At 37.6% G+C, this 24,911-nt stretch overlaps 1 protein-coding gene across 1 annotated transcript in view; it reads left to right on the top strand.

Annotated features, from left to right (window-relative positions):
• LOC128588745 (ankyrin repeat domain-containing protein 62-like) overlaps positions 1–24,911 on the top strand; it is a 108,676-nt gene that overhangs the window by 6,938 nt on the left and 76,827 nt on the right. The window contains exons 2-8 of the mRNA XM_053595574.1: positions 723–837; positions 1,015–1,188; positions 5,749–5,855; positions 10,372–10,509; positions 12,611–12,699; positions 21,341–21,402; positions 22,453–22,531. Coding sequence (XP_053451549.1) covers positions 723–837; positions 1,015–1,188; positions 5,749–5,855; positions 10,372–10,509; positions 12,611–12,699; positions 21,341–21,402; positions 22,453–22,531 — 764 coding nt within the window. The remainder of the gene's footprint in view (positions 1–722; positions 838–1,014; positions 1,189–5,748; positions 5,856–10,371; positions 10,510–12,610; positions 12,700–21,340; positions 21,403–22,452; positions 22,532–24,911) is intronic.

Below are 24,911 nucleotides of genomic sequence, written 5' to 3'. Positions count from 1 at the left end.
AATGCCAGTCATATGACTAGAAATGCCATAGACCTATTTTACATACTGTGTTCCACTGAGTGGAAGGCACAGTGGATTGTGTGATGCCCCATTATCTTAAGTATACATGGGAGTTTTTTTTTTTTAAATGCTGTAATAAGTTGTGAATTACAAGTGGCATTCCACTGTCAGACATGTTAAAATGTGAGAAAAACAGCATCTGAGAATTATTGACATACAGTGCTATCGCTGATTATTCAAACATACCAAAAATGGGTATAATTACATCATTTTACTTGATTTAAATGTTGTCTTTGTTACATAGCAGTAACTAATAATTATGATACCTAATATTCTTGATCTGTTATCTGTGTTAGGAATACTTTGCATAGATTCTCATTTGAGCATCAGAGTGGTGACCTGTGAGAAAGCTACTACTTTTACTGATAAGGAAATTGAGACAGAGAAATTGTAAGCAATAGCTATTAAGGCACAGAGCTTAAAGTAGGATCCAAACCCAAGCTGAACTGAATCCAAGGCCAGCTGCACTCTATTCAAATAGGTTGTTGTTTCATTCATGTGGAGGGTGATGAGTGCTAAGGAATATTGTACTTTCTTTACAAGAAAACGATATATGTATTCAAAAGCAGAGGAAAACTTATTATTTACTATGTACAATAAAATAAGTGTATGTTTTGAGATTGTGCACCACAATTTCCTCAAAAACCCTCTTCCTTCCACAGGACTGCACTGCATTTGGCCTGTGCAAAGGGCCATCTAAAAGTGGTGAGGCTCCTGATGAGCAGACAATGCGAGGCTGATGTGGTTGATAATGAAGGCAGGACACCTTTGATGAAGGTATATAGCAGCCAACTAGTTCAGCTTGAGCATTTAAGTCAAATCGATTGACTTAAATGCATAGAATACATAGAATAAAGTTGATCTCCTTTCAATACAATGACGTGGTGAAACCTGTGGAATGCTTACTTTGAATTCCTAACGACTGCCATCTATTTCTTGGTCTAATACTGACAGGCTGTCCAATACCAGGAAAGAGAATGTGCATTTAATCTGCTAGACTATGGAGCAGATCCAAATGTAGCGGATGACTACGGCAACACAGCTCTCCACTATGCTGTGTACAATGGGAATATGGTTTTAATAACAAAACTGCTTTCATGTGGTGCAAATATCGAAGCCAAAAACAAGGTATAGCTCAAACTCCTTTATTTTCAAAATATGGTGGTATGTTAAGGCATTTCTTTCAATATTGTAATATGTAAAGGTCAGTTTCCATAATTGGAAGTTCAGGCATTCCCTGAATGAAAATGCAGAAGGTATCCCCAAAATGGATACGTATTTTAAGAAAGGAACATACGGTATTAAAATTGTAATGCTCAATTCACATCTGACTTCTGGAATTAGGAGGGACACAAGATACAAATTAAAGGGTACACATAAAGCTCGTGTTCCACTATTTTAAATTGCACACAAATTTTATGGCCACCCTGTATAAAATAACAAATGTTATTAGTATGTGTGTATACATTGAGTATTAGAATTTTAATACAATTTTTTTTCCGAATGTGTGTGTACATTTTTGGTACATTCTGCATTTTGAAATAATTGCTTCTGATTTAACTTTAACTATTGATACTTTTCAAGAAGTAGTAGGGGATATAGCTTTCTTATATGGATTTATTGTAAACTAAATTTGTTAAATTTAATACTTTCTCCTGTTTGAATATTTTTCCCACCTAAGGTATTTTTTTTAATTAGTGTAAAGCACCACAAGAAAGGAAAATTTGCTCTGTAAATAGGCTTTGTCTTAAAACTTTTCCAAAACAAACTAATTCTATCAATACTATAATTGGAAATCTTATTGTTCACAAATTCCTAAAACATAAATCTCTGTGAGAAAGAGACTTATCTGTCAGTGTCAATGCTTAAGAGAGAAAAATGGAAAGAAAAAAACAAAGCAATTATAAATAATGCAGGTCATTTGGAAATTAAGTAATTGAAGGGAAATACCAAGATGTCATTTATTGTCTGTATTATTTTTTCCTTCTATTGTTTTTCCAGCTTATGCGTTTAAACCAGGTTCTCTTCAGTTTAGGGGATGATCATTCTCTATTTGGGAAAGAGAGTTAATGAGTACTAAACTTGCCTAGAGATCGGTGGTAAGAGGAGTCTGATGAACCTAGATTGGCAGCGAGTCAGTGGACATCAAATAGGAAGTCAGAGGGCAGAAGAGATGATTGCCTGACTCCTCCTATCCCTCCAGAAATGGCTGCTCACATAACAAGTTTGGACACTGCTTTCAAATCTGAAATGTCTGGGTAGGAAAATGGGAGATAAGGAGCTTATTAAAAGGAAAATCAGATTGCATTTTGAGTTTGCTAATACCTGCTCTCTGCCTTTCTGGAAAATTAAATGTAATTTTCAGTAAATAACTCCATCTCTTACTCTTTCCGCTTTCTTCCTGGCTAGATTCCCCAATAATAAAGGGAATCGTCTATGGATGAGAGATGAAACTGAAGTGATGGTCAGCTGCACTGGTTTTCAGCTAGAATTGTGCATCATAGTGACCTGGGGAGATTAAAAATATATAGCATAAATCTAGGTACAGATTTATTAATCCTAATAAGACACAAGGATATTTAAAAATATTTTCCTGAAGCCGGGCATGGTGGCATGTGCTTGTAGTCCCAGCTCCCAGGAGGCTGAGGTGGACAGATTGCTTCAGCCTAGGAATCTGAACTCAGTCTGGGGCTGGGTGACAAGCAAGACCTACAATAGTAAAATAACAATAGTAAGAAACTTCCTTGAGCTTTTACTACACCCCTGGTTAATAACCACTGAACACATGAATGTACTGTGTGAATTGCCACATCTCAAAAACCTTGTTGTGAAGACTCTAGAGGAGTTGGAGTTTAATGGGTGGCACTTCCTTCAAGTCTCTCCTTTCCAGTAACATTAGCCTATCTTTTATCTCTGTTTCTCTACCTCTGTGGTTGAGAAGCTAAAGGGAATATTGTTGATAATATTGTCAGCTTACAGATAATACTGTGTTCCTTCCAACCACCAATCATTCACTGCCATGAAGTGGTTGATTTCAAATTAGATTATGTTCAGTCTTTCAGTAGTAGAGGTTGCATTTTTTAGGGTCTTTTCTCTGTTATTCAGGTACTTACGTTGACAAATGTTTCTTACAAGTAGGGTTATCTCAAGTGGAATAAGTATCAAATATTGAACAAGTTTTTAGTTGAAGCTGCATTATGGAATATCTTAGTATGTCTGGTAAGTTCGTATAGCTTTGGCACCATCAGCATGGCAGTTTTAAGCATTGAAAACCACAAATGTAGAAGACTAGAGATAGGAATTTCAAAAACGATGTAGTTTCAGCAATCCTATGAACTAGCCATCTATTTGGTTAACAACCAGGGAAAATTCAATGCCAATATAGTTTATAAATGAATAATTGGAATAATGATCAGAATAATTGTTGGAATAATTATTGAAGTGTTTATTATGAGTTTTAATAGCAATATTTATTGCATGTTGTGACTTGATTTCTTTTAGTAAAACATATGATACCAAAGAAAGGAAAGATTTTACATGGAAATAAATACTTGCTTCACACATAGTGACCAACTGAAAATCATGGTACATCCATAGCAAATAGGAAAACGCAAGGGCTAAGTGTGGCCCATAGGTAGGTTTAGTTTGCATCCATAGAGTGAGCCAACCTGTGACCTTAGGAGACTCAAGCAGAAGTCTTGACTTCAGGCTTCTCTTCAGAATGAAACCTGCTATCCCTGAGCCCATAATATTGTTGAGTGTGCTGTGCAGAGATTGCCCCTTTATTTGAGGCACAGGTCATCCACTTTAATGCTGTGCATACCTGGGTACTTCACTCAGATCACCTACTTTGTCTCTGTAAGTATTTCAGTGTACCACTCCTGCTTTATGGTATATTTTGATAAAGATTTGAAGGTTTCAAAACAGTTTATATTTATTTAAAATGGATAGTCTATATTTTGTACAAATCCCTTATTAATAGGGTTGAGTTGTGGAATTTAAAAGTGATTTGACAATTCTTTCCTTCCTTCCTTCCTTCCTTCCTTCCTTCTTTCCTTCCTTCCTTCCTTCCTTCCTTCCTTCCTTCCTTCTTTCCTTCCCTCCCTCAGTTCTTTCCCTCCCTCCCTCCCACTCTTCTTCCCTATCTTCCTTCCTTCCTGTCTTTTTTTCTTCTTTTTCTGGGAGAGAGTCTCACTCTGTCACCCCAGCTCTAGAGCATAGTGGAATCATTGTAGCTCACTGCAACCCCAAACTTCTGGGCTCAAGCAATCCTCTTGCCCCAGCCTCCTCAGTACCTGGGGCTACAGGCATGTGCCACCATGCCTGGGTAATTTTTGTCTATTTTTAGTAAAGATGGGATCTCCCTCTTGCTTGGGCTGGTCTCAAACTCCTGATCTCAAGCAATCCTCTTCTCTCAGCTTGTAACAGGATGCTAGGATTATAGGTGTGAGAAACTGCACCTGCCCTCGTTTTCTTTATATATACCAGAAACAGTTACCTTCACATTAGAATGTCTTTTTAGGTCCCTTATGGTTATAGTTGCATAGGTTATGCATACTGTAGACAACACTAGATCTTTCTCCTTAGAGAAATGCCAGTCATATGTAGTGGCTTTCATTATGCTAAAAAGAAATCCCTATGGATCTGTATTAGAATTTTTGTTGATAAGGCATTTTATTTTTATTTATGATTTTTATTTTACATAAAATAAAAAAGAACAGAATGGAAATGAATGTTTAAAAGGAGATATACATGAGGAAACTAGAATTATTGTTATCATTTCAAATAAAATTCCATCCCAAGCTTTCTAACAGCTAAGATAAACTATCATTTCTAATAAGAGAAAACCCATAGACCATTTAATAATTGGCAATTAAAGTTCATTTCAAACTCAGCTCTTCTAATTCAGAGTCCATTTCCTTAGTCATCCATATGGAGCAGGAGTGCCTGACTTTGGGATCTAGGATCCTGATGCTACTTACAGAAGAAATCCAAGCAAGTTAGTGAAACCGGGAAGAAAGCTTCCCCTTTGATGGAAAGCTCTCAACACTTTATCTCCCAAACTAGAATTCCTCATGTGCTAATGTCTGTTCAAAATGGTGTTGTAAAATGGGGATCAAAGAAAGTGTAAAGATTTCTTGATGATGAAATTTCTTCATAGTGCACAGATTTGTAATCTTAAGCATAGATTATGGAATCTTTCTCATGGGATATAATCCTCAACTTACAGTGATGTAAATATTCTTTGACACATAGTTTACAAAACACTGCTCTAAAGAGAATAATTTAGATCATAATTCAATAAAAATATTCAAAGCATTTACTACTGTGTCTTAGTATTTCCAAATATAGGGATAAAAGAAATAGCCTGTGCCCTCAAGGAGCTCCTGGTTTCGAAAGGAGACAATCAATTACACTACACCATGATAAATTCCATGATAGAAGCAGAGTCTTCAAAGTGGTAAATGTGTTAAAGGAGCTTTAGAGATGGCCGAAGTTAATGTGGTGAGGCAGGGGAGGGGTGATTCAAGGTGAAGGAGCAGTGCCTGGAAAGCACGGAAGGAAGGAAGTGCTTTCTATTACTTTCTACATTACATGTGTACGTTCATGAAATCTTACGTGAGGTTTTCACTTGAGTTGAGGAATATGTGATTTTGTGAATTATAAATTGTTTTTCCTGTTTTACAGAAGCAACTTACACCACTTTTACTTGCCATAAATGTAAAAAGTCTTAAAATGGTGGAATTCTTGGTGAAGAACAAAGCAGATATAAATGCAGTTGATAGACATGAAAGGTACAGTAGACTTTTTATTCCAGACTATTACGAGGGTACATACGATTTGGTTACATAGTTTGCTTTTATACATTTTAAGTCAAAGTTATAGGTGTGCCCTTCATCCAGAAATTGTACAATGTACCCATGGGGTACAGTGTACCCATTGGGTGGAAATCCATACATCCCTTTCTCCCCCCTCCCCTACTTAAGGTTTCTGGAGTTTTGCTTTCATATGAGCAATATGCACCATAGGTATGATCCCACCATTCACCCTCCCTCAATCTGACCTCCCCCCCTCCCCTCCCATCTCCCTTTCCTCTCTCATCCCCCCTCCTCCTGCCTTCATCCTGGGCCATAGTTGTGATCTACTCTTCATATGAAAGTGTGAGTGATTGTAAATTGGTTTCATAATAGTACTAAGTACATTGGATATTTTTTTCTTGCATTCTTAAGATATTTTACTAAGTAGGATATGTTCCACCTCCATCCATGTAAACGTAAAAGATGTAAAATCTCCATCTTTTTTAAGGCTCCATAATATTCCATGGTGTAAATATTCTACAATTTATTAATCCATTCATGGGTCGATGGGCACTTGGGCTTCTTTAATGACTTGGCAATTATGAATTGCGCCGCAATGAACAATCTGGTGAAAATATCTTTGTTATAAAGTGATTTTTGGTCTTTTGGATATACACCTAGTAGAGGAATTGCAGGATCCGATGGAGGGTCTACTTTTAGATCCCTGAGTATTCTCCATCTCTTCCAAAAGGGACGTATTAGCTTGCATTCCCACCAGCAGTGCAGAAGTGTTCCCTTTTCTCCATATCCATGCCAACATCTGCAGTTTAGGGATTTTATAATGTGAGCCACTCTAACTGGAGTTAGATGATATCTCAAAGTGGTTTTCATTTGCATTTATCTGATGATTAAAGATGAGCATTTTTTTTCATGTATCTGTAGGCCGTGCGCCTCACAGAGAATAGTCTCCAATTCCATCCATGTTGTTACAAAAGATGTTCGACCACCATTTTTCTTGTGGCTGAATAGTATCTGATGGTGCATGTATGCATGTTTAGATGCACACACATGAAATATATATATATATATATATATCACATTTTATTAATCCATCCATGTGTTGATGGTCACTGGGTTGTTTCCATGTCTGTGCAATTGTGAATTGTGCTGCTATCAAGACTCAAGTGAAAGTGTCTTTGTTATAAAATGTCTTTTTTTTCCCCTTTGGGCAAATTTCTAGTAGAAGGATTGCAGGATCAGATGGAAGGTCCACTTTAGGTTCTCTGAGTAATATCCATATTTTGCATAGAGGTTGGACTAGTCTGCTGTCCCACCAAGAGTGTATGAATATTCATTTCTCGCCACATGTATGCCAGCATCTGTGCTTTGGGATTTTATAATGTCAGCCATTCTCCCTAAGGGCTAGTAAATATTTTCACTGTCGTTTTGATTTGCATTTCCCTGATGATTAGGGATGTTGAGCATTTTTTTCATGTGTTTTTGGCCATTAGTCTATCTTCATGAGAAAAGTTTGTGTTCATATCTCTTTTCCCAGCTTTTAATGAGATTGATCACTTCTCATTGATGGACTTGAGTTTTTTGTAGATGCTCATTATCGGTCCTTTCTTGGATGTGTAGCATGCAAGTGTCTTCTCCAACTCTGTGGCATTTACTTTGTTGATTATGTCCTTCCTTGGCTGTGCAGGAGCTGTTAAACTTCATCAGGTTCCATTTACTTATTTTTGCCATTGGGGTCTTTTTTATAAATTTCCTTAGGCTGATATCTGTAACAGTTTTTCCAACACTGTTTCTTCTAGAGTTCTTGTAGCATCATGCCTTAGGTTTAAATGTTTTATACATCGTGACTTAATTTTTGTGAGAGGTGTGGGTCCTGTCTCAGTCTGTTACATGTGTCTATATAGGTCTCCCAGTACCACGTATTGAATAGGGATTCTTTTCTGTTCTAATCCATAGGTCTTTACCTTTAGTTTTTTTCCTTATTAAATCATAACTGTGTACATTAATGCATTTTGGGGGTGTAGCAAACTGATTTGATATACAATGTGGAACACTTACATCTAACTGATTGACATAAACATTTCCTTACTTATTTGTTGTGGTAAGACATTTATACTCTATTCTTAATAGTTTTCAAATGTATCGTTGCATTAGCACATTAGGTGAGGTCCCCCCAAATATCCTCCCTCCTCCTGACCTCCCCACTCCCCTTCCCTCTTCCTCCTCTTCCCTGCTTCTTTCTGGACTGTAGTTATGTTTTACCATTCCTATGAATGTGTACGTGATTGAGTGCCGGCCACGTGCTCCAGGGCTGGTAGGTTTGAACCTGGCCCAGGGCAACTAAACGAACAAACAAACAAAAAAGAAAGAGAGAGAGAGTTTATCTTTATTTTCATGATAATACCATGATGTTTTGATTACTATAGCCCTGTAGTATTGCCTGAATTGTGATAAAGTGATGCCCCATATTTGTTCTTATTACATAAGATTGCACTGGCTATTCAAGGGTCTTTTCTTATTCCATATAAAGTGTAGAACTATTATTTCAGTAATTCAAAATATGACATTGGTATTTTTAATAGGAATCACATTGAATCCATAAACCACTTTGGATAATATAGACATTTTAACAATGTTGATTCTGCCAATCCATGAACATTAAATGTTTTTCTATCTCTTTAAATCCGCTGTGATTTCTTTTCTTAGTGTTTTATATATCTCCCTATAGAGATCCTTCACCTTTTTTGTTAAATGTATTCCAAAATATTTCATTATATTTGATACTATTGTGAAGGGCATCGTGAATTTGATTTGATTTAATGGTTTACTATTGTTAGCATTTATGAAAGCAACAGGATTGTGTACATGGATTTTGTTACCTGAGATGGCACTCTCTTTATTTATCAATTCCAAGAGTCCCTTGGTTGAGTTGTTGGGGTTTTCTATTTATAAAATCATATCGTCAGCAAAGAGTGATAGTTTGACTTCTTCTTTCCTGTTTGGATACCCTTGATGTTCTTCTCTTGTCTCATTGCTCTGGGCAGGACTGTCAGCACTGTTGAATAGTAGTGGCAAGAGTGGGCATCCATGTCTGGTTCCAGTTCTAAGCAGGAATACTTATAGTTGTTTTTTTTTTTTTTTTCATTTAATATGATCTTGGCTGAGGTTTTGTCATAGCTGGATTCTACTATTTTGAAGAATGTCCCACCTATCCCAAATTTCTTAATATTCTTATTTAAAAAGGATGTTGAACTTTGTCAGATACATTTTCTGCATCTATTGCAATGATCATAGGGTCTTTGTTTTTACTTCTATCTATGTGGAAAAAAAAAATATATATATATATATTATTATTTTTTTATTCAGTTATAAACACACAGATCATAGATTTGCATATTTGAACCAGGTCTAAATAAGTTCATCAAAGTTTGCTTGTCTGGAAAAGATTTAGTTTCTCAATGAAATATGAAACTTAGTTTTTCAGGATACAAAATCTTAGGCTGGTAGTTGTGCTGTTTCAGAAGATTGAAGATAGAGGCCCTCTACCTTTGCACTTGTAGGATTTCTGCTGAGAAGCCAGTACTTTGGAGTGGAGCATCACTTTGATTTTTGGATGACTCTTTACTTTCAGTTGTTCCATTAAAGAATATTGATCTTAGGTTACCTCTGAGCACTTTTTAGTTGGTATTACCAGATACCATGGATTAATCAGGTTTTTTTTATTTTTCATGTTTAATTTCTACTCTATTTTGATATTTTATTTTTTATTTGGTCTGGGCACAGTAAAGAAAGATAGCTTTTGAGATGAATATTTCCCGTATTTAAGACAAGTCACAGGTGGGTAGGAAGGAGTAAAGGGAATAACATTAGAAGCCTGCAAGACTGTTGACTTCAGAGCTTCCTGGCTTGGGAAGTGTGTGACGTGGGGAACGCTACTTGCCACCAATTATGTTTTATCGCATGAAAAATAGTATAACATTATGTCCTTTAAGGATTGTTTTATGTGAGTAAGATTATGTATATAACATCAAGTTCTTATCACATGAACATCAGCATCATTAACGGAAACTACTGTGACTACTGTTTTTTTTTGTGTGTGTGTGTGTGACTACTGTTATTAGTATTTTCGCTCTTATTGTCTTAAGCTTACTTATCTGATCCATACCTGACTTTGAATTTATAACATAGTATATGAGATTAGGGAAGAAATTGAGAATTCCTCACTTAAATCTTTGTGTACGTTAGATAAGTGACCTCAGCATAGTTTCTTACCAATCAACGGACTTTAAATTAGCGACTGGTACTTTGTAATACCCCAGTGGGATGGGAGGCTTCTTACAAAGATGAACACTTGAGCACCCAAGATGCTTGTGTTTATTAGTACATGGTAAACTCCACACAGAGAAGATGTTACAGAGGTAAAGTATATCAAATTAATTGTTTAAATAAATTTTTTAAAGTTTATAATACTGATGTTATCTCTTTGTTATTTTAGAAGTTCCCTCATAGTTGCAGTACGTTCTCAGTCAGAGGATATAGTCCAGTTTCTTCTTCAGCAAAGTATTGATGTCTTTTATCGAGATGTCTTTCGATTGACTGCAAAAGACTATGCCATTAATAGTGGTTATAAAGCGTAAGTGTTTCACTTTATGGGGGCAAGACATGATTGCAAGAGGGACTTTACCTAACAATTGCAATCAGTGTAACCTGGCTTATTGTACCCTCAATGAATCCCCAACAACAACAACAACAACAAAAAAAGAAATGTCCCACCTAAGCCTATTTTCTTAAAAAAAAAAAAAAAAGATTAGTTAATCCTATATTGAGGTTTAAAATAAATGTAGCTATCTCATCTTTCTTACACATGAGGTGAGATTTCCTAGTTTGCTTTATGGTATTTTGGAATGGTAGTGAGCCAGTTGACTTCATCAGCCAGAAATTAAGGTAAGATAGACTAGTTAGAAGGAGCAATGGGTGCAGGATTCTTTCTCTCAGGACCTTTAACAGCTTTATTCCTAGAGATGACTGTGCTGTTCATTTCATTCTGTGTATAAATTCTATGAAGGAGATTAAAATAGTGTCATATCTCTGATTTTTCTAACTATTTATTTGGGTCCTAAAATGTCCATTTCATCAAAAAATCTATGCTGTCCCCTGGGGGCTATCTTTTATAAGCTCCTCTTTGAATTTTTCAAGATCATAAAGGGTTCCAAAGTGCAAGGCATAGATAGGGTCCTCTTTTACAAGTCAGAGGAGGAGGAAAAAAGACATTCTACTCAGTCTGTGGCTTCCACTGGTAAGTGTTGCTGTGTTGTCACTATTGAAGTAGTCCTGCAGTGTGGTAATGACTGACCTTTGCTACCTGGATGCCCTTGTGCTGAACCATATCTGTCAGTGGTCATGGGCTCAATCTTAGATTTCAAAGTATTTGTTTGTTCTTTTGTTTTTAGTCCACATTTGTTTGCTTATTTGTTCAGCCATTGCTCCCAGGGCACCAGCACCCTGCTCTGGCAGCTGAACCTCCTAGGTTTAGCTGCACACAGTATGAGGAAAGCTGCCCTTTTCTGTATCGAACACCTTATGAGGACCCTTCATCATAGCTTAGACTTTGCCTTCAAGTTAGTGATAAATTATCGGTTGAGGCCCTTGTTTGTCCTTTCTCAAGTGGATATTAGTTAGACTTGTTCACCATCAAAGAGGTTCAAACAATGTTCCAGAAGAGATGCGAATTTCTTCTTTGCTAGCAGATCTTGTACCCTGAGGCCTCTTTATAGCCTGTGTATCACCTTTCCTTAGTATGTAGAAGGTCTGATATTATTATTCCCTAGAGTAGTGGGAAGTAACTTGGGCTTGACCTCTTAATTGCTCTGTGTTCTTACTAATGGAAATCTCTGTGCTGGGCATGGTAACCCACACCTGTAATCCTAGCACTCTGGGAGGTTGAGGCAGGCAGATTGCCTGAGTTCACGAGTTCAAGACCAGCCTGAGCAAAAATGAGACCCCCTTTCTAAAAAAGCCAGGCATTGTGGCAGGTGCCCTGTAGTCCCAGCTACTGGGGGGGGAGTGCTGAGGCAAGAGGATCGTTTGAGCCCGACAGTGTCAGGTTCCTGTAATCTATGATGCTACATCACTCTTCCCAAGGCGACAGAGTGAGACTTTGTCTTAAAAAAAAAAAAAATATATATATATATATATATATGATCATAAGGGGTTCCAAAGTGCAAGGCATAGATAGGGTTCTCCATATATATGGAGCTCTCTGAAGCTACTTGCATCTCCACCTCAAATTTTAAAAATATTTCCATGTTATACCTCAGCAGGAAGCCACGGCACAGACATTTCTGAATCTGAAGTAGGTTAGTTGGATCTAACAGACCCAAGCCTCATCCTTAGCTTACATATTGATCTACACAGGTCAAACGAATAGCTGTGGTTGGAGAGCCAGGGCTTCTTTTGAGTTCCTGCCACTTCCCATTATGTCATGCTAATGTAAGTTAATTTACAGAGCTATACTGCCCTCTATCCCTGGTGACTTTACTTTTTTTTTTCTTTTTTAATAAGAAATTTCAAAAGAACTTTGTGGAGCTTACAATTATGAAGTGTATGTTATAATCGAAGTTCTGATGTTACCTCTGATATTGTCTGGAATAATCTAAGAACTTCAGATATTTTTAAGTGTTTCTCATGTGAGTATTAAAATAATAATTTTATTTATTACTTTTTTTTGTACATAGCATTCACCAAGTACTTTCTGAATATATGCAAAAAAGTATAAATCCTGAAAACCCTAAAAATCCTACTGAAAATGAAAACATCAATCCAGGTAAGATCGCTGGTAGTGAATTATTTGTTGTCGTCATACAATAGATAAAAAAGTAAAAATAAGGAAGTTTTTATCACAGAAGAAAAGTTAAAAAATCAATGTGTAAATTGTGTATTTTTTTCTTAATTTCTTTCTTTGCAGTCTACAATTCAGAATTATTTAAAAAGTTACTTGTAGGTAATTTGTAACCTCAAACATTAGTGTCTTTAAAAATACTCAATTATTTCACTATGTTCAGAGGAAAATCTTTGGAAAAGAGGAAGAGGATGAAGGGAAGGGCGGAAACCTGCCTAATGGGTATAGCGATCACTAGTTAGGTGACAGACACACTGATAACCCTGACTCAAACATCACAAAATCACTCATGTAAGAAAAACATTTATACTCTCTCAATATTTGGGAGTGAAAATAATGCCCAGATTTGATTCATATTGTGAACCCCCTGTTTGTCATCATGAAAGAAAATAAAATGCTCGATCTTTGTTATCATTTGCTTTCTTGCCTAAGTTTGCAGTGAAATTTTGCTTTGTGTTTCAACCTGTGGGAAAATATCTGTAATCTATTATTTCATATTTAATTATCTCCAATTTTTAAGGTGACTATAGTCTGCTATAATATAGCATAATAGCAGGTTCAGAGAATATATTTTTAAATTAATAACTTTATATTTTAGAATAATTTTAGGTTCACAACAAAATTGAGAAGAAGGTAAAGAGAGTCCTCATATCTATACTCCCTAACCCACCCCCACTTAGGCACAGCCTCCCCCATCATCAACATCCCCACCAGAGTGGGACAATAGCTACGGCTGATGAACCTACATTAACACATCATATAATTCAAAGTCCAAGGTATACACTAGGGTTCACTCTTGGTTTCATACATTCTACGAGGTTGGATTAATATATAATGACATGTATTTGTCATTGCATATCACATACAGAATAGTTCCATTGTGCTAAAAGTTCTTTATAATTTACCTTCTCCTCCTTCTCTCCCTTCGCACTAATCCATGGCACCACTGATCTTTTGCTTTCTCCTGAGTTTTGCTTTTTCCGGCATAGTCATATACTTGGTATATTAGAGTGGGCATCTTTTTCAATATGTAAATATTAAAGTTTCAAGGTAATGAAGGTAGTCATTGAAGATGTTCTTTGTCCTTGCCTTAGTTTCCCTTTTTTTATTTTGTTCACCCGCATAGCACATACTTTATGTGCTAAAAAAGGCATGATTTCTATAGATGTTTCCATGTAACAGGGAGGCCTGAGAAAAATGGCATCATGCGTTGTGACGTACTACCCAACACTGGCTGGAATCCATGAGATGGGTCCAGGTAGACTGTCGCAAGGGGAGAGGACAGTCTGTAGAGATTTTACTTTCACACTTGGAATGGCTAGGTCTCTCACACTTACCTTGCAGTTGGAAATAAGACTAGACAGGGAATACTGTAGATAGACAGGTACACCCCTCACTGGTCTCCTTCCTTGAGGGGATTGGTTTTCAGATTACCCATGTTAAGATGACATGACTTACACACAGCCTGATTTTCTGTCATGAGGAGTGTGAACGCAGTCATTCTATTTGGCATTACATGAAGCGAAAAAGAATTTTTTTTTTCCCACCCACCAGGGAGAGGGAGGATTATTGGCACATCCATTTAGCCTGTGTGAATTGATAGTACTTCTGTCAGCTTGCCACCACCTTCGCAGTGTTTCTAGAGCTCATGTGAATATGAGGTGTTGTTCGGAGTAGATGAGCTCTTCAGGCGGTAATATTGTCAGTGGTTCTTTCTGTGGGAGGTAAAATGGCAGGGGAATTTGAACCTTTTTAGCACCATAAATAGTGCAGAGACAAGAGCTGGAACTAAGTAAATGCACCAGCATCTTCTCCCGAAGAGGATCAGTGAGAGGAAGTGCACTGATCTCTTGCGAGCTCTTCTCCACTGGCAGCCACAATGTCTCTGCAAAGATCCTTGCCCTTGGCCTGTTCCTTATGTTTGCCTTGAAAACAGAGAGCAGGGCCTAGGTTCCCGGTGATGGGTAGTTTTGTCCTAAACTGGACACTCTGAACTAAAGAGCTGTGGAAGCTGAGTTGTGTCACAGCAACCTAAGTACAGCTGCCCCCCTCATCTGTGGGGGGCACATTCCAAGACCCCAGTGAATCCCTGAACCTGCAGGTCTAACAAGCCCTGTGTGTACAAGGGTTTTTTTATGTACAAATATCTATGATTGAGTTTGATTTATAAATGAGGCACATTAAGAGATTAACAACAACTTATAGTAAAAGAGAATGATTATAACACTATACTGTAAAAAATGTTATGTGAATATTGTCTTTCAAAATATCTGATTGCATTGTTCTCATACTTCTTCTTATGATGTTGTGAGATGACACAGGCTTCTGGGTGAGAAGAAGTGACAGGAAGGATGTAGGCATTGTGGTGTTGCGTGAGGCTACTGTTGGCCTTCTCAGTGCAGTTGATAGGAGATCATCTCCTTCAGCTGCTCTGTGTCACTAAGCCGTGATGATGTTGAGGGCTGGACATGATGGCAGACCATGTTGATGCCTAGGGGGAGTAGCACAGATGGTGTGTGTGCACCTGCAAGGGCAGGGTTCACATGCTAGTTGATGTGAGGCCCAAGATTTTAACGCACCATTCACAACATGCAGAATTTAAAACTTAGGAATTGTTTATTTCTGAAGTTTTCTATTTTGTAGTTTTGGTTCTTGATTGACCCTAGATAACCAAGATCCCAGAAAACAAAACCAAAGGTACTTGCTGTTTGGCCCCAAAGGGGTACTTTGTAACCAAGCCTCAGAGTCTTGTTTTTTTGACAAGGTTTAAAGAATGCACACAACTATGTATGATTTGTTTTGATGAATTAGGAAGCTATGTTGTCTAAGTTCAGTCAAACTCCCGGCTCCTCAAATGATCCTCCCTTCTCATTCTCCCGAGTAGCTGGGATTAAGGCACATGCCACATGCTCTCCTATGCTTTTAATATCCTACATTTTTCTCTTGTTGATTTAAAATGTTTTGATTTTTTTTCTTTAATAGTGGGTGAGACTACTGAACACTCTGTAACCAGGTAGGATTTTATAGGTTTAAAAAATTATATAATAATTAAGAGAATACAGAGCAAAGAAACTGGTATTTGTTGAGTGCTCTCCTCTGGGCTAGACTGTGTGTTGTGTGCTGCGCATCTGTCACCTCCTGTAGTCATGCTAACAGCTCTGTAATGTGTCTGCACTATTATAACCTACTTTTTTTACTAATTGGGCGAGGGTGGTTTAGAGAGGTTGATTAATTGGCCCAAGATCCCACATTTAATAAGTAGCTGACTCATGATTTGACAAGTAACCTGTGTGGCTCCCGAATCCCTGGTCTTGATCAACAGCCCATGTCACTACACCCTGCACTGTCCTGGGAGTGGGGAACCAGGCCCGGGTCTGTTCAGGTCAGACAATCACACTTGGTTCCATGTTAACTCTCAGACATCTCCTCAGAAGTCTGGTTAGTCCAAGTCTGTCTTCATGTGTCTGACAGTGGCAGTGGTGATCAGTACTTTGCTTTTATCCTCAAAGGTTTTAGGACAGATCTCACTTAGCTGTGCCCACAGCACTATAGGTTTTACATAAGCAAGACCAGGCAAGTTCTAGAGATGAATCATTATTACTGTAAAGAAAGGATATCTGTGTATAGATCATGTTATACTAATTAATATTTAGCATCCATTGAAAGGCTGTTTTTTTCCCCTTTAATTTTTTTTCCATGTTGCTTCTACTCCCTTCCACTTTTTTTTATGTTACATCATAACTGTGTAACATTACTGCATTTATGGGGTACAATGTGATGATTTTATATACGACTTGGAATGTTTACACCAAACTGGTTAACATGCTGTTTCTAATTGATTTTGCTACTTACTGACTTCCAGTTTGGTTTTATCTTTAGACTTTTTCCTTTTCCTACTTCCATGAAGCCTTTCCTTTTTCATAAGGTCTTTCTTCTTCCTCCATGAGTTCTCTATAATTGTTCTATCTTTTTCAACTTTCTTCTCTGCTTTATGGGATGTTTCCTTCGTTCTATTATTTTTCCCATTTCTGCTCGCTGAGTGTGCCCCACTTCTCTATAGATAAAATCAAAAGTTCATAGTATTTCAGTATTTCAAGAAATCTTGGAGACTAATGAAAGTCCCCTCTAGTGCTTCAGCTGTGTTTAACATACTAGTCAAGTGCTTGTTCAATGGAGAACCTGAAACTCAAAGAGATTATAGTGCCTTATTTGGATATAATAATTATTGACAGAAATAAAATTTGAACTCAAGTTCCTTAATTCATAGCCCAGTGCTCTTCTTCCATCATCCGGGCTATGAGTGTTTTAAGAAAGGTGAGTGGTCTAGTGAAGCCAATGGCGTAAGGGAAGAACAGAATCAGCTGGAGACCCCAGTGGAAGTGGACACCCATGGGATTAGCAAGGGAGTTCCAGGCTGGAAAAGAAGGAGCAGTGGGTTGTTCAGGAATGAGGGTTTTAGGAAAGAGATCATATTTTGGTTTATGACAAGTTTGGTAAAGGTAAATCACAGGAATGAAGGACACAGTATGTTGGGAGCTTATATGTAAAACAAGTTCTGCTGGTGAAAATTTAAGCTAATACTTTCCTTCTGGAAAGAAGTTTGGAGAACACTTAGGAACTAAAAGTAGACCTGCCATTCGATCCTGCAATTCCTCCACTATGTATCTAACCAGAAAACCAAAAATCACTTTACAACAAAGATATTTGCACCAGAAGGTTTATTGCAGCCAAATACATAATTTCCAAGTCATGGAAGCAGCCCAAGTGCTCAATGACCCATGAATGAATTAACAAATTGTGGCATATATACAGATACCACAATATACACCATGGAATATTATGCAGCCTTAAAAATGGAGACTTTATCTCTTTTCTGTTTACATGGATGGAGCTGTAATATATTCTTCCTAGTAAAGTATCTCAAGAATGGAATAAAAAGTATCCCATGTACCCAGAACTTTATAAAAGCAATATATAATCACCCACACTTTCATACACAGTATAAAACACAATTATAGCTCAGAGAGAAGGAGAGAAAAGGAGGGCGAGTGGATGGCAGAGGGATGGCCGGGTGGAGGGAGGGTGATCGGTGGCATCCCATCTGTGGAGCTATGGCATTGGTACATGTCAAATCTATTAAGACTAGAGTGTAGACGTCTTAACACAACGATTAAATAAGTGAGGTGAAGGCTATGTTAACCAGTTTGAAATCTTAGAGACTAATGAAAATCCCCTCTAGTGCTTCAGCTGTGTTTGACATACTAGTCAAGTGGTTGTTCAATGGAGAACCTGAAACTCAAAAGAGATTATAGTAAGCATTCCAAATGTATATAAAATCAGCACATTGTGCCCATAAATGCATTAATGTACACGGTTATGATTGAATAAAAAAAATTAAGAGGAAAAGAAAAAAGGGGTTCAAGGGAGCCCTGAACAAGTTGCTGCTTTATAGTTTGGTTAATTGGAAAAACAGACAAACTTGGTTGCTGTTGAAAGATGGTAAAAGAATGTGAGCCACTGGGAAGAGTCTCTACAGCAGATAGAATTGTGATGCCAGCTACTTGTATCCCAGCTTACACAGGGGTGGCTTAGAGCCCCTTGACTGCTAGGGGACCGAAGGCTGCTGAACAACATGGATCCATGGCCCTGGGCAGGTTTCCCTTCACCTCTACTCTTTTCCAATTGGCTGATGTCTTTGTCATGTACATGGAGTGTAGGTCAGGGTTAGGGCTGGCTGCTGCGTCAGTCGCGGAGCTCCAGCCGGGATGCTGGTGACACGCCTGTGCTGGGGGTGGATGGCCGAGACCCCACGTAGCTTGTTTCCTGGAGCAGCAGAGCAGATAGCTCCTAATCTGAGTCATTTGGGCCCACACCTCAGGGGCTGTGCTTTCCAGGCTGAAGATTCAAAGGTTGGACATTGTCCTGGAGCCCTACGAATGAGGTACCTGGAAGTGGGAGCCCATAGGAAGGAAGATGATTACACAGTATGTAGGGAAGTAGAGATGCAGCTGCTGAGACTCTGGCCTCCATCTGTCTGTGTTCTTCTGACTCTGAGTGCCTGTGAAGACTTTAGGGGCTTTCTCGTTCATAGTGACCTGAATAAGGCAGGACTTACCTAGGGAAAATAATTGGATTTTTAAATTTTTAATGTTTTAATCTTTCTGGGAGGAGTATCCCTAACAACAACTTATACATTTTCTCTTTGATGTGTACATGTAGGTTTCAGACCTCTCAAATGTTTCACAGGATTCCCTGTACTATTTTAGAGGAAGGGGAAGCAGTGGGGCTCCATGCAAGTGGTTTCCATGCTGAAGAACCACCATTGCCGTATTCAAGTGACACAGATTAGGCTTTGAACCAGAAATAGATAATAAAGGTTAATAAGATAGATAATAAAGGTATTGTTCTACTTTGTTCAAGCTTATCAGGTTTATTCCCAGATCAGGTAACAAAAATTATGTCTGTTGTTAATTGGGTTTTCAGTTTAGCCTTCAAGGCAGAGAATTTGCAAAGACAGAGTATTCTCAGGTGCTGCCAATATATTGCCTGTCTCTATTGGTTGTGGAACTCAGGGTGTCTCATTGAATATTTCATAGATTGGGAGAGATAGAGGCATAACTAGATAACTAAAATATTTTTTTATAAAACAAAAAGCCACCTTTAACTGTATTCAGAGACAGATTCAATGTGTACTAGGTGACCTTTCCCCTGTGTGTTTGGTTTTTGTTTTTATTTTTTTTTTTGAGGGAGCACCCATATAAGACCTGGAAGGGTTTTGTTTGTTTGTTTGTTTGTTTTTAAAGTAATGAACCCATTCATTTTTGTGGTCTGTTTCTGCTGTAAAGCATTTCTGACACTCTGAATGTCCATGACGACTTACGGCATACTCCAGAGCATGAAGACTTTGACTCTGACACCAAGGTAGACTTGTCTCTTGTATCATTAATTTTCTCACTCTGAATCTAGTTTTATGTAGTATTTATTGTTAAAATTTTACAATGGTCTAACTATGATCATGTTATGTTTTCCATGAAAAGTTGGTCACAGAAAACCATTTAGTAGAAATATCACTGGTTGACTTTTTTTTTTTTCTATTAGTTTACATAACGAAGGATTGATAAATAGTTTGAGGGGCTGGAATTGAAAAAAAGAATGGACATTATTTAATTCTACCAATTTAGTTGATCTTTCAAGTATTTATCTTCTTCACAGCATATGCTTTTCCAGAGTAAGGTCATCTGCTTCTATTCCACATGTAATTATCCAGATATGTCTTCTTAGTACTCTGTGCACCTCAAATTTGATAAGTCCCAAACGAAAGACACTGCCCTTGTCCCTTCCCTGCCTCTTTCCTGTCGTCTGGGTTCCCCATCCGAGTAACACCCCACAGAGAGCACTGACGGACTGAAGCGTGAAGAACCCTACACTCCAGCCCTCCCTCAAGTCACCACTCCAGTCATTCGCCGAGTTCTGTGTTTTTCCACCTGCCTTCAATTTTCATGTCTTGTTACTGTAATTTACTCTCTGATTTATGATCTTGAAGTCTTCTGTTCTAGTTTTGCCCCTTCTGTGTTTGTCTGTGTTTAATTTGCTGCCAGGGTGACGTTTCTGAAATATGTTAGTGATGGTCTAATGCATCTGCTTGTTGAGTACACCCCATTACATGAAGGAGAAAGCTCACATTCTAGCTTGACACATGCAGTTTGTCATTTGGCCTGGTTCTCCCAGTTTCTCTCTTTGTCTCCTCTCCTGTCACTGTCCCGGTGTGACCACATTACTTTGTTGGGGTGTGGTTTTGTGCCTCAGCCTTCTGCTCATGCTCCCGTCTAGACACCCTCCAGCTCTCATGCTGCACATGGTGTCTGTCACACTTTGGCCCCATCTTTCCTGAGCTGCCCCAGCAGAGCTGACTGTGCTCTCCTTGTGCCTTTGCTCTGCTTACTCACCATGACTGTAGGACCAGTGACTTAGACGCTCCTTAACTGTCCTGTGTGTCTCTCTGCCCACAGAGCACAGCTGTCTTCTATTTCTTTTTTCAGATTCTCCCAGGATAGTGCCAGGGTTGCATAAACACAGTGAATGTTTCTTGTCTCAAAGACTGAATTGGTGTTTGACTGCATGAATACATGTTCTGAAGTGTTTTTTTTTTTTTCTTTTTCTTTTTCTGAATAGGAGGGAACAAGAAAACAAGCCACGGGAAAAAAACAAACTGATATTGGTATCGTTGAATGTGCCTTACACAAGCAAACAAGTAATGACAATTTTATTTTTGTGTATAAAAATAATAGAGGTGGTAAGTTAGAAAATATCTCTGGAAAATGTTTAATGCCAAAATGCTATTACAAGTACTTAGCAGGCTTAGACACAATTGTTCCATTTCTTTTAAATCTTCCTTTTGTTATCTTTCTTTATACTAACATCTTCCTGAAAGTACTTAAACACTCTGAGATTGTTTTCTGCTTTTACTTTTGTTTCACTGAAATAAATGGAGACAGAGTTGTATATGTCTTTAAATTTCATAGTAAAAAGTGTTCTTACCGATATATCTGTAAATAACATTTTATAGATGTGATATCTGCATTGGGATCAGAAAAACAGGCAGCTGGAGAACCAAGTTTGCATTTGCAGGTACCATCTCTTGTTATTTTAAAACATAAACATTGAGCGATGTTAAAACATAAAAGTAGCTGTTTTGACCTTATCATCTCTTGATTATGCCCATAGGAATTATTTACTTGCATTTTTCAGAACATAATTAATTTAAAGTAATTATGTGCTAAGTATGTTACGGCTGTGTAGTACAATTCTGCTAATTTACAAGTTTCACTTAAGAAACCACAGTAGTATAGTACAAAATAATAAGGCTTCATAACTTCCTTTAACTTGTAAAGAACCAGTTTGGGTTCTGAAGTTCAGTTTATCTAAAAACTAAAGAACTATTTCAGGTGGCTAATGCTTGTAATCCTAGCATTTTGGAAGGCCGAGGCGGGTGGATTGCCTTGGCTCACGAGTTTGAGACCAGCTCTGAGCAAGAGCAAGATCCCATCTCTGAAAAAGAAAAATAGCCAGGCGTTGTAGTGCGTACCTATAGTCCCAGCTACAAGGGAGACTGAGGCAAGAGAATTACTTGAGCCCAAGAGGTTGAGGTTGCTGTGAGCTGTGATGCCATGGCACTCTACTGAGGGTTGCATAGTAAGACTCTGTTGCCAAAAAAAAAAAAAAAATCTGTAATTATTTCAGTGATCGTTAATAGAACAACCAAATTAATAATTAATTAAACTTTAACAGTTTAATACTTTAGAAATTATAGAAAATATATTGTATATCTTTTGCATGTTCTGTTGTGTTCATGAAAAATAAAAGTTAAGGTATTTTGAGGTTAGTTCTTGTTGAACTATGCACATAAGATCATATTATGTCTGTGAATGTGTGTCTGTGACCTTCCCTGCTCAGTTTAAAGAATCAACAGCAACATACAGATAAAAAATAAACTTGATATCATGCAAATATATGAGATCATCTGTTGAAACATTTCTTTATTTTCAATGCATGCCTCTGTTATATATAGCTATAATTGTTTTAAATAGGAAATGCAGATATTTTTGAAGAAGGTGATTAGGAAATATTGATGTAACATTATTTTTAACTGAAACTCATCATTGATATGAATATTAACAGAGTTTCTCTGAGGATTTTCATGACCCAGCTGGGGCTGCAGATCCAGAAGGAGAAAGTGCCGTCAATGAACAAGGAGAAGGTGAGAACTTGATTTTATTTAAAAAGTCATTTGCCCAATATTTATTTTAAAACATGATTACCAATAAATTCCAATAGCCAAGGAAAGTCACCTACTAAACATACAATAAAAAAGAGAAGTGAAATGGTGATAAGTTGTACACCTTATTAGATATGAGCAGTAGATTAAATGGAGAGTGTCATCAAAGGAGCTGACCTTTTAATTCCATTTCAAGGTATTCTGTGACCTGAGGAAAGTTAGGAAATTAGGAAAAGGAAAGGAGTAAAGAGAAACTGCAGAATGAGCGGGGCAGAGAGTACCGGGAGAATGACGTGAAGGGACAGGAAGCAGGTGTCTGTGATGCAGGGTGGTCCAGTGAGATACGTCCTTAATGAAAGGAAGATCAGGGTGTCAGCACGGTGGGAAGAACGTGAAGTGAGCTTTCAGTGCAGAAACATGTCGGAGAAGTAGAGCAGAATTTCTCTTCTCTTCCTGTCCTCCTCACTGCTGGGGCGGCACTGAGGATTGAGGTCCCTGATCCTGCAGAGCTATCTACCATGGAGGAATGTGCGCATACAGGGCGAGACATACACAGATAAAAGTCAGTGTCATCTAAAATGATGTCACTTCAAAGGACAGTCACATAAAGGCCTGAATCAGGGCAATAGAGTGAAGAGAGTAGGTTAGTTATAAAGAGATGAGGCAAGCTATAGCCTGATAAAAAGTCCAAAAGACACTTTGTGATAGGCAATGCAGTTTCAAATTAAAATATGTGAAAGGGAGAATCTTGAGACTATATGTTAGAAGGGGAAGTTTAGGTAAGGGAATGTGGAAGCACCCTAGGTGTAAAGCAGAGCTTCTCGGATGGTAAGAAATCTGCAGGGAAGCTTGTTAAAAGTGCACATTGTGAATAAAACACATCTAGGTAGCTGCACTGCCATGAAACAATCGGGTGATGCCTGTGCTGCCGGTCCCTGGAACACACACTGATGAGCAAGGGGACAGACTTCCCTACAGGGAAAACTGGAAGACGAGCCATGGGGTTAGTTCAAAGATCCCACACATTTCTAGCTAGAGAGGGACAAGAAAAGAGAAAAAGAAATCAAAATTACTTTTGATTGTTGCTAAATAAAGGTATATTGTTGCTAAATAAAGAGGAAAGAATTCTTAGAAATTATCTATCAAAAGAATGAAGTAACAACCATGATCTCAACATGGGTTTTGCAAAAGAAGACATACTGTGAGTGGAGTAGAACAGAAAGGAAAGAAACCGGCGAGGTAATTCTGCAGGTGATGATAAGAAACTCGAGAGAAGTCAATGCTGACCAGGTGAAATATACTTCAGCAATTCTGTACTCAAGCAGAAGATTAGATTTTGCCTGTCTACACATTACTGTAAGAAAAAAGATGTCTTGCCACAACAAATAATTAAGTGAGGTGATGTTTATGTTAACAAGTTTAATGTAAGCTTTCCACATTGTATTTCAAATTAGCATATTGTACCCCATTAATGTATTTATGTACACAGTTATGAATTAATAAAAAAATTCAGAAATAACTAAAATTGTGGTACACCACCCTGACTGATATCTCCTCTCCATTACTTAAATATATCACAGATATATGTTGATGTGATATTATCAAATCTTATGAGATTGCTATGATTAGAAAGCATTGTCTGTTTATTGTAAGAGGCTAATTAATTTCTGATACCTAATGATTAATGTAATAAAGCCAGAAAAATAATTTTAAAAACAATAAATTACAGAGCTAATTCCTTTAACTCTCTCATTAGTTTACTAAAAATATTGCACTGATTTTGAATTATAAAATATTATTCATAATGAATAATTCCATACTACTTCAATTTTTCCATTTTAATAAACATTGAAACACTAATAGCTTAGCAAACATTATATCTTAGGTGTATATTATATATGTTCTTGAATGAGTGATTAAGAGACTTTAAGATGGCTTAACTACAGGATACAAAAGAGTAGGCATTCTGATAACCCAAGTAGGTATGAAAAAAATGAATATTTTTATTAACTAATATGCTGCAAGTGTATGTGCAAACTGATCGATGCAGACCACTTTCTTTCATAATTAATTCATCATACATTCACAAGAACTGTCTTCGCAAATGTGTACATCCGAAATCAGAGGACTAACTGAAGAAAATGACGAATATTGTAGTATAATGATGTGTTGCATTAAAGGTATGCTGTAGCATTCTGCCATTGGCTTTGACATCCTCTCAGAGTCAAGATTTGCTTCTTAGAATGGTGACCACTCCACTCCTTGTTGATCAGCATGTGCAGATTGGTGGAGGTGCACATTTATCTTTTAGTTACCATAATCATTTAGAACATGATTGTTTCATTTGTTCATTTGAAATCTT

This window comes from Nycticebus coucang, chromosome 6 (genome assembly GCF_027406575.1).
Source record: "Nycticebus coucang isolate mNycCou1 chromosome 6, mNycCou1.pri, whole genome shotgun sequence".
NCBI lineage: Eukaryota > Metazoa > Chordata > Mammalia > Primates > Lorisidae > Nycticebus > Nycticebus coucang.
Note: the sequence above shows the minus strand (reverse complement) of the source record. Positions and strands in the feature narration are given on the sequence as shown.